At 37.3% G+C, this 11,274-nt stretch overlaps 1 protein-coding gene across 2 annotated transcripts; it reads right to left on the bottom strand.

The window, feature by feature from the left end:
- Positions 1–257: 257 nt before the first annotated feature.
- LOC307141620 (legumain-like) lies at positions 258–11,274 on the bottom strand. 2 transcript variants are annotated; one of them, XM_079841968.1, is made up of 6 exons: positions 11,046–11,274; positions 9,331–9,550; positions 2,648–2,857; positions 1,796–1,966; positions 1,641–1,708; positions 258–1,421 (listed from the first exon to the last, which is right to left on the bottom strand). In XM_079841968.1, exons 3-6 carry the CDS (start codon positions 2,843–2,845, stop codon positions 1,379–1,381), a joined length of 480 nt encoding a protein of 159 aa, XP_079698094.1. In that variant the 5' UTR covers positions 2,846–2,857; positions 9,331–9,550; positions 11,046–11,274; the 3' UTR covers positions 258–1,378. The 2 variants fall into 2 exon arrangements, with proteins under 2 accessions (XP_079698094.1, XP_079698093.1); XM_079841967.1 differs by lacking the exon at positions 9,331–9,550.

Raw genomic sequence — 11,274 nt, 5'->3', positions numbered from 1 at the left:
CAGTTTTGGAGATGCTCTGACCCAGTCGTCTAGCCATCACAATTTGGCCCTTGTCAAACTTGCTCAAATCCTTACACTTGCCCATTTTTCCTGCTTCTAACACATCAACTTTGAGGACAAAATGTTCACTTACTGCCTAATATATCCCACCGACTAACAGGTGCCGTGATGAAGAGATAATAAGTGTGATTCACTTCAACGGTCATAATGTTGTGCCTGATCGGTGTATAATGTATTTATTTGATTTTATTTTTGTTGCTATGCGGTATATGATACAAGAATCAATGAAATCAAATAAAAAAATGTCCCTCTAGTAACATCTATTCAGTTGTCAACAGAATAAAGCTATAACTTGGACTGAAAGAAAATGAAAAGAAAAATTCCAATCAATTCAGGTTTATTATTATAATCAATAACTCACTGCTTAACAGATGATACATTGAAAAGAGGGCTGATAGTAGTTCAGTGTATTGTTTAGCCCATGTTGTCAGTGTGAACTCACTTTTCCTACAGAGCTCAATCTTAAATTACACCTCTCCTTAGTTCAGTGGTTTGAGGCTTCATTTTGCTCTAAACAGAGGGCACTTGATATAATAGCACAGCCTGACACATCCACCATTGCACTAAACACACCTGCTCATTAACTGCTCAAAGTGCAGCTGTTTTTGAGCAGTGATCTCAGTTATTTAAGACACTTCTTAAGTATGACCACAGACTTCAGGTAGCTACGTTTGATAGATATACATTTAGTCAGATAAGAGCTCCTTTAAGTCACTACTGGAGAGAAATTGGGTATGTTCATGGCTCAGTCAACAAGGTGATGAACACCAGCTTAAAAAATAAAAATTCAAAATATTCGTGCAATATGCCGCTAAATGTGTCAAGCTAGTGTTTGTTTAAAATAGTTTGAATGCATTTGGACTTCATTCTCTAAATGGACCTGTAAATGCTTTGGTTTCCAAACTTAACATAACTGAGGTCCAAAAAAACATGCTTTAATTTCAAACGTCATTGTGTCATTCTAAATCTGTCCTGCCAAAAATCTGTTGTTCTCATTGATGAGGCATCTGATGAAAAAACAAACAAAACATACACACACGATACATGTATAAAAAGTTAACAGCCCAAAGTGTTTGTCAGGAATCGCTGGGCACTATCTTAAAGCAGATTTCTTTCTTTAAAAAAAAAAATAAAGATCAGTAAAACATCCCATAAAAAAAAATTAATTTAAAAGTGCAAATCCTCATTAAAAAGAAACCTTTTCAAAAAGATTCAAATCAAAGCTGTGTGTGTCGATACAGATTTCTTCCACAATCAGATTCTTATGTGCAGGAGTAGTTCGTCCAATAAAAGTCCTCTGAGGCTCAAATTCACATTTCTATTGTCTGAAGTAACAAATGTCATCCATGGCTGCTGTGATTCTGTGGGAATGGAGAGATATGAGATTTAAAATCACAAATAATATTGAGCCAATGAGCGCTCACATCCCACAAGTAATCTTTACATAACTCACTAGCGCAGGCAGAGGGCGCTGTTTAATTATGGAAACACACTTCACAAGCTTTATCGTTTACAAAGTTTAGACATCAGAGTCTAGAGAAAAGCAATAAGAGGTGTGAAAAAAGGAAACGTGTTTTTACCTCCAAGCCTGGTATCCTCCCTCACACAGGTTTACTAAAGCATACAGGTGTCTCAGAGCATATTCATACTGAAACAAGAGAGAAAAGATGTCACACACACACACACACAAACAGTGAGCACACCACAACTAATGATGCAGAAAGCCCGTTTGTACCTCCTGCTGGTGCCAGTTGAAGCAGTGCTCCTTGTAGTGCTTGATGGCTGTTTTGTAACATTCATACTGTGTGAGATCTTCACGTCCATTCAGATAACCCTGCACTTCATCCTTCTCCTGCACCACATGCTCCACGATCTTACGCATAGTGTTACCAAGCAGCTCCCGCACCTACACACACACAAAAAAAATTAGCACAAAACCATTATAATATGATCATATTGACTGAAATCTATGACTCTGACATAAGTTTGGGGTCTGTAAGATTTTTATGTTTTTGAAAGAAGCCTCCATGTTCACCAAGGAAGGATGCATTTATTTGGTCAAAAATACAGTAAAAACAGTCATATTGTGTAATCTTATACATTATTTTACATTTTAAATATCCATTTTAATATTTTTAAATCTAATTTATTCTGAATGTTCAGCAGGTATTAGGCTACTGTAGTCTTCAGTGTCACATGATCCTTCAGAAATCATTCTAATATGCTGATTTGGTGCTTTTTTAAATATTATTATTATTATTATGCTTACTGAAAACAATTGTGCTGCTTAATATTTTTGTGGAAACCATGATACATTTTTTCAGAATTCTTAGATGAATAAAAAGTCAAAAGAACAGAATTTATTTGAAATCGAAATATTTTGCAACAATATACAGTTAATGCATTTGCTATAACTTTTTAACAAATTAATGTGTCCTTGTTAAATAAAAGAGAAAATTAAATAAAAGAAATAAAAAATTACGGACCCCAAACTTTTGAACAGTAGTGTACAACTTTTAACACTTAAAACAAATGTAAATAAATATTTATCTATGGAAAATGATAAGTAAATAATGGTGCTTCAAACCTGTAGATGTGCATGGATGTCTTTCATGTAACCAACAACAGCCTCAATGTCATTGGTCTTTGCGAGTTTTCTCTTCATGATTGCAAGGGGCACATCAGGGCTGCTCATGAGGTCAGGTTCAGTGATCACAGGCAACGACACAGGCTCGGCTGCCTTATCAAGACCTTTAGAGTTACCCTGGAACGCCATCACCTTCATGTGGGACAGCGTCTAAAACACAAACAAACCACAACAGTTACATTGGCAAGTACAGACATGCAGACACTACACAGAAGAGCGTTTATCAGACACGTCCTTGTCAATAAAGTATACAGGACTTCAAATGGAATCTTCCGGAACTAGCTGAGAATATATGACAGACGCTAGACCAAGAAGGAATTTACAGCATCTCAATATTCATCATATTTTTACTAAACTAATCCATATTCAGGATGCCACTCACAGTTGCTAGGGACCATACGATGAGCAAAGTTCATAAGCACAGAAATGGTAAATGATTATTTATTCCTTTTTTCACTGTAACTTCCTTCCAGTCAGGGTACTAAAATAACTTTTTGCAACAGCTGGAGAACTAGTAAACTGTGAATTTACCAGCCATTAATAATTTTGCATTATATTCATCAAAGCTCGGTTTCACAGACAAGGCTTAGATTAAAGATGCACTATGTAACTTTTCCATCCACTAGAGGTCGCCTGTTCAAAACAAAGGCGTAGTTTGATGATGCCACGTTTGAGCGCAGAATCTCGGGACATGTTAGCCTAGAAATCTAGACGCACCCTAGCGGCAGAACATTTATTTTGGCTCGAGTGTAGTCTAGCAACTCTCGGTAGACCTGAGAGCTGGAAAAACCAAACTCTTGTCAGGCCAATCACAGCGTGTGTAGAGTCTAAGGCTGGGCAATTTTATAGATTCTGCGATATAAATCGATATTTTTTTCTCCCAAGAAAGTATCGATTTTTAAGCCGCGAGTATCGATACATAAGTCCCATTCAAATCCCTGTTTACCCCCATTTGCGTTGCAGGAAGAGCGATTTGGTCAGCCAGCCGCTAGTATCGCTGTAGAGCAAGTTACCCGTACTACTAACTTTACACAGACGCCGACGTCTAACGTTACCTCTTCTTGTTTACGGAGTCAGAGCGAGGAGATTCAAAAAAAATGGCAGTGAATATAAATCCAGCGCCTTCGTGCTTAAAAGCAGATGTGTGGGAGCACTTTGGGTTTAAAAAGAAGAAGGAAAGCGACGACTTGGACTCAGGGGTCAACAACATGAGTTGCCCGCGGGTCTGTTCTAAAAATAGCTCACCATAGCAGCTGCGTTCAGTTGCTTCCGTGTTAATTTAAGCGCAGGGCTCCAGACTGAAGCCGAATATATACTAGTGTCTGTAAATAATAAACTGCAAAATACTATTTAAATATTACTCCTGCATGTTCTGTGTCTGTGTGGATGACGGGCGCAGCGCGCGCGCAATCGCTCTTGTAGTCTCTGCCGACACGAACGCATAAACTGTCACTTCATGAGAATTTACCGTTTCATTTGAGAAAACTGGGCGCGTCTCAATCAGCTCCTGGTTCAGTAGTTAGGGCACTGATCAGGACATAAGTCAATGGGCTGACTCCCTGATCAGTGCCCTGACTGAACTAGGGAGATGATGAGACGCGCACCCAGTGTCATATCATGAACACAGACACTGGTAATCACGGCAACCCGTCAAAATAAAAGTTCGGTTTAACGTGAAGAGATTGACTACAGATTGTAGCCTACAGTAAATTTATCTACGTCTCTATGTAATAATAATACGTCTCTACTAATAATAATAATAATAATAATAATGAAATAAATAATTATAATTATTAATGTTGCTTATTTTTCACTTGATCTTTCATTTATAAACAATGTTTACTTTTAAACAGCATACAGCCTTTACATGTTTATGTATTATTTACTTATGATTATCATCATGTATAATAAAACATTTAAAAAAAATAGTGGTATTGTACAGACTACTACTATACTCTTTCAGGTGTAAAACAGTTTGGATAGTTGTTAATATGAGGATTATGATGCATTATTTAAGAGTTTTAAGTAGCTCTCAAATGAAAAAAGGTTGGAGACCCTTGACTTAGACAAAGCATCGCGGTTGGTTTGCAAGCTGTGTGACACAAACGTGAAATACTCTGGAAATACAACCAAGTGTCAGTGTCAAGCTAAAAAAAGCTGTCAAAGAAACTGTTCAGAACAGGCCACTTGCTGCAATTTTTAAAACTCCATTGTTAATTGCAATACTGCACTTTATTACTTTTCAAAGGCTTGTAAGCTACAGTTTGTTTTCAATAAATGGAACTCATTTTCCCAACACATCTTTGATTCATTTTGTCCAGCATTTGCAAGCTGTAGACTCTCTGTCCAGTCAGAGACATAGTGTAATTGATGATTTTAGTTCAGTTAATTCAATCCAAGTGAATGAAACCCTCACAAGATGTCACCAAAATCACTCTGTCCCCTTTAAATCTTTCAGAAAATGATGTAAGTGTATAGAATTATATCGAATCGTATCGAATCGTATCGTTGGCTGAATATTGTGTATCGTAAGATTAGTGTATCGCTACAGCCCTAGTAGAGTCGGTGGGCGGGCTTAACATAATGACGGCACGTCACGGAGGTTCTGCGTGCTACTCGTAAACAAAGAAGCTGGCGAACAGCGGCCTTTCGAATCGGCTTTGGCCGCGACTCTGGAAGACTTGGAGTTAAGCTTTTCTTTGAGAAAAGAACAAAGAACGGCACTGAAGTCATTCTTAAGAAAAGAAGATGTGTTCTGCCGATCAGATTCTGCGAAAGTCTATCGACTAACGTTAGCTCGGCTTCACCTTCTTCGCTCTGATTGGTTGTGGCGCTCATGGCGCTACCCAATTGCGTGCAGAGGGAATTTGAAAGACAACCGTTTATCCCGCCCCTCAGATTGAGCCCTGTCAATGGTGAGTTTCCAGACCAAACATCTTGTGGATCTGGCTTGTCAGGCTTGGGACATATGGTCTTCACCTCACAGCCGGTGGAAAAGAAATCGCAATAGGACTCGGGCAGAAATCATGTTCATGGATGCGATTTATTAACGTTACCGTAGTATGAAGCAGAGCAGGACCGAGTGTTGTGGAGCTGAGCAAGGCCGCTGGAGTGATTGTTAATGAGAAGAGTGGCGGGACTTTTATTATGGCAGTCGCAAGCGCCACTTCCGGTTTTCCGGTCATGAGTATGAGGTAACGCAACTCTGTTTATCATATTAGATACATCTGAGTGTGTTGAAAATCATGTTATGACGTTACTTTGTGCGTTCGCTCGGCGGCTGCTATGACACTTGTTGCACACTGCAGTGAGAGTGAAGCGTTTCTGCAGAATAAAACCGGAAAACGAGGGTAACGCAATCAACAGGCGACTCCCTCACACTGGCCTAGTGCCTAGTGGCCTAGTGGTTTTGATATTTTACTGAAAAATGTTTTACATAGAGCAGCTTTAAGTCAGAATTAGGCTTTAAACCTCTGGGGTTCTTCATTTATGGGTCACACTCAGGACCGGAGGGCGGGATTAAGATAAAAAAAAACACTTGAGTAAAATCAATGAAATATATTTTTGTTCAATAATATTTTCTCTTTTGGTGTTTTTAGATACTTTTTTTTTATTTATAATTCATATTTATGCAATAATTATGACCCATTTTTTCCCCATTGAATATAATTTAAAAAAAATGATATATAATTTTTAAAAACATTTTTTTATTAAAGCTGTATTTCATTTTAGAGTCAAACCTAGGCCTCATGAAAGCAATTTTTTAAATGAGATCGGTGCCATCCGGTGGACACATTGAGCATTTTCTATCACGCAATAGCACATTTTTACCACTATAGTGGATCTTGCGTTTTATAAAAAAAAAAAAAAGTACAAAATCGTAGCTTCATCGGAATGGTCCGAAACTTGGTGACTTTATTGGTACTTGGTATATGAACACCCCAAAACATTGGGGACAGGATTTGAAAAGTTTAAGTGGTCGTAAAAAAAAAAAAAAAGTAACACTCAGGACCTTCGGGTCAAAAATGACCCCCATAGGAGGAAATTAATGGTAAATTCGTTTTTTTGTGCATACAATCTACAAATCAGCCAGAATGCAGAAAAACAGTGACTCAACAGTGAAGGGGTGAATCTCTAAAACATCAAGAGTGCAAAACAGACCAAAATAAAACAAAACACACACACACACAAATTAACGCATGCCATTCCAAAAGCTAATTGTGTTTTTGTGGGTTTGAGTTTGTCTGTTTTGCACTCTTGATGGATCCAGTATACTGATATACATCCGGCTTACACCCAACTGTTTACTTTCACTTGAGACATGTTTACATGAATATGGGCATTTTGACATAATTGCATGTGTATTCAACCATTCAAGCGCAATATATGTGAAAGAGAACCGAACTTGCGATCGCATGCTAAGAGATGCGGCTTTCCGAGTTATTTTTTACTTTCAGTTTATTGCGCTCTATTGTCTCGTTCATGCATGTCAATAGTGCTGTGCTACATGTGTATATTTACATACTGCGATACACACAATATAGCAAAATCTACAAGACGACATTACATACCATCGCCACGATATATAACGTCATACCGCCCAGCCCTATTGTGACGTATACCAGAGAGTGACAGATTATCGAAATGGAGAAAAAAGTAGGGCGGCGACTAGTTATTATGTTGTTGATTGGATTTTGAGATGTGGGCGGAGTTTAAACAGATTAAATGATTGGATAATGACTGCATGTCACCAGAGAGTGGTCTGTTTTTTTTCACTGGGGGATCCGGTTATGAAACATTATGAGGTTAAAATGTTGTTGTTTTTTTAAATGAAGCAAATGCATGGATGAATTGTTCACAATAAGATCTATAATATGCATTTAGCATATTTTAATGCATTTATCTGCATTTTAAGTAAATTGTCAATAAAGAGCACAATGGCCCAAACACAACTGACATGATGGATTAAATGCCACTACAGGCCTAATAATGTAAATATTGTTGTCACAGTGATGTTGGTGCATCACAGTGAAGTATCATTGGCAGTCATCCTCACAAATTGCATACACAACTCATCACCATGACAACGAGTAGCATCTGCCTGCACAAACGGAGGCTGCATTTTCAGGAACGCAGTCCTAGGACCGCATTTCTAGGACCCTAGGTTTTTATTGTCAACGCCACCTAGCGAATTAGAGGACCAGCAAAGATGGATGACGATCAGAGTGTGAGTATCACATGTGAATCAGTTTTTATTTTAACATTAAAAACAATCGTGATGCATTTCATTGGAAAGTTAACATAGCCGAAGTGATCGTGATTTGCTAAATAGTCTTGAATGCATCATACGTATATTAGATAGTGCTGTAAATGAATTGTTAGCACATTCGTTTAACTAAACTTGCATGCAAGCTTGTGTTGACTTAGTGACAGCACAATTGTGTCTTAAGACAACTGTATTACGTTCGTTGTGAAAGCTTGTTAGTTACTCGTTGTTTTTTTCTTCATTTTAAGTAAGTTAAAATAATCGTAATATTTTAGCTGTCATGACGTGCTCACAGTCAGCCTGTTTAACGTTACCACACAATACATGACATGTTATGAGTACGTCTCTTCATTTTGGCATGATTTTTTAATGTTGATTGAGACATATGACGTTTTTATAGTCAGGCATAACAGAGGCCATCATAATAATTGACTGTTAAAATACCACGTGTTAGATTGTGTCATGTATTGTGTACTGTACTCTATATGAAGTGCTTTCAAGGACACAGCTCAGGACAGGCAGAAGTATAACAAAAGATGAAGTAATTGGTCAAGTCCTAGACTTAGCCCTAATTTATGGACTTAGCCCTAATTTATGTCTATTTATTTATATAAAATTAACTTGTTGAAAAGAGGGGAGAGAATTCAGTTGGTAGGTAGAGCTGCTGCATACATCACAATGTGTGCTTTAAATATCTAAAGGACAGGAAAAGTCATATTATTGTAGAAATAACATGTTATTTCTATTCAAATTTCTTGCATCTCTCTCTATTATTATTTTTTTCTCGGTTCAGATGAGCTTTATTGACATGAATGTTTCAAGTTCACCCAAATCTTTGAACATTATGCAATAACAGTAATATGAACATTATTTGGTATGAAGATTGATATAATTTTGTATTGTATATAATGTGTGTGCTCTGTGGTGACTAAGATTTGAAAAATTTAAATTGAACAAGCTCAACTCAATGTTCCTTATTTCATTCACTTCTCTATCTTTCTCTCTCTTAGGAGTCAGTGCAGACGTTGTCCATGAAGTTCTTCCTATGTGGTTCACGTCATGAACAAATTGGTTTTTGTGTGTGTTCAAATTCAACTGTTGCAATATATTATGTTATAAAATATACACAATCTTAAATCTTGAGTCATCCTTGTGTATTCCCTCTGTACTTGAACATGTGATTGACTGAAAAGGCTATACCATTCCTTGTTTATTTTACTTGATGAGTTATTCAATTATGCAACTTGGACCCAATAATTACTCAACATTCCTAGAAACCAGATTTAATTGCAATAAAGAAAGCATTATTTGGGTGTAATAAACCTTTAAAAACCTAAAAAAAAAAGGGTTAAAATACTGCCTTGGTGGCACTTGTTTCGTATCTCCAAAACTAGGGTCCTGGAAATGCGTTCCTGGGATTGCGGTTCTCCGATTCGGTAGGTGGCGCTGTCACAAAAAAATAGGGTCCTAGAAATGCGGTCCTAGAAATGCGGTCCTGAAAGTGCAGCCTCCGTTATTGCAGGCGGATAATGTTGATGACAACTGGCTTTGACCTCACCACGTTCAGATCTGTGGAACTGATCCACATCAAAACAGTGTGAGTGATGGATTATGCAAAAGCAAATCAGCCATGAATAAAACTAAAGGGACACTCTTTTAAATCAGTCAGTAACTTTATTTCCTACAGTTGGGCAGTGGAGAACACACATACACTCCTCCTGCTTCTGCACACAGTTGCGCAACTGATCTGGAATCTCTTCAGAAACAAGCCCCAGCATGGCAGCCTGACGGGTACAGCGACACACCCAAAAATCAACAATACCTACAATCACCTTTCTTTCTTTCTCTCTCACTCTCCCAGAAGTCACCCATGATCAACAACGCATTAGCTAAGAACATTAGAGCAGGAGTCCCTCTGTCTCACTCCACCTCCTCCAAACCCTGCAGGTCTCCTATCTGTTTCAGGTTAATGTACAAACCTGCTCAAGGTCTTTGAGCAACACATGTATGACAGATAAGAATGTCTGAGGTGATACAAAATAGGCGGGGAAATGGGAAATCAAAATGCATCAAGTTTGTAGGACCGGAATATTTGTATTTATGTTGGTTTCAAGCATTTAAAAAAAGTTATAACATGATTGGTTTTTAAATAAAAATCATGATTTAATCATTCTAATAAATGTCATGTGGAGTAACCCACAAGTAAAAAGTAATATTTTTCAGGCACCTTGATTACAAGGTTAAGTGTTAAACATTATTTTCCAAAAGGTTTTTATATTTCATTATAGAAAGAAAGAAAGAAAGAAAGAAAGAAATGTAACCATGAATATCATTAAGATTTCATAGATATACTTTTTTTTTGGTTGCCTTAGCTAACCTTAACCTTTTGTCATATTATATATAGCCTTACTGACCTATTGACAGTCATGAGGGTCTACAGGGGTCCTCTCTGTGATATCATTTCCTGTTTATGGTTGTCACATGACAACAAATGGCTTCCTGCACACTGGTTGCATCACACTGACATTGATTTTATGGAAAAAAGTTTTTAAAATATGTATCATGATTTAAATCAAAACTGTTTCAGTGGTTATTTTCTAAAATACATTTTTTTTTTTTAATTAAAAGATCATGCCAAACTACTTATGCCAACATTTAATTTTTCAAGAATTTCAACAGTCCCACAAAAATATGATTTAATTCAGAAATTATCTGCAATTCATTGTCTGTGTGAATTGCATTTATGTAAATTTTAAATAGATCCTAACAAAAACGTCACTGACTTAAATATATGCGGTTAGTAAATGAGAACAACAACAACAACACCAAAAAAAGAAAGAAAAAAAAGAAAGAAAGAGAGAGCAAGACGCATACTAGCCTACTGAAAGTAATATCCGAAAATATGCTACTACAATATATCAAGGAGCAGGAGCACAAACTTTAATTATTAAACCCACAACATAAACACTGGCGCTAACTACGAGTAAATAAAGTTCTAACTTTAGTTCTGACTTTGCGTTATACGCATTACACAAGATTTAATGTCATTGGCAGACTGGGTAGGGCTGTTACCTGTAACTTCTGGATCCCTCAGTTTCCTTGTTCGGCGCTGTAAAATCCTTTACATCGGACAGTCCATGTGAATCTGCTCTGGACGGTTCAGGTGAGGCATTTCCACATTATTCCAGTTTTCTTAGGAAACTCTTGTTCTTCAGAGAGCAGTCAGTCTTGAACGTTCCATGCAGACTGTGCTCTCCTCTTGCTTCAAATACTCCTCTCTGCTTAATCCTCAAGAGGCTCC

This window comes from Gobio gobio (genome assembly GCF_949357685.1).
Source record: "Gobio gobio genome assembly, chromosome: 18".
Classification (NCBI taxonomy): domain Eukaryota; kingdom Metazoa; phylum Chordata; class Actinopteri; order Cypriniformes; family Gobionidae; genus Gobio; species Gobio gobio.
The sequence above is the reverse complement of the archived record's forward strand: the minus strand, read 5'-3'. Positions and strand labels throughout refer to the sequence as shown.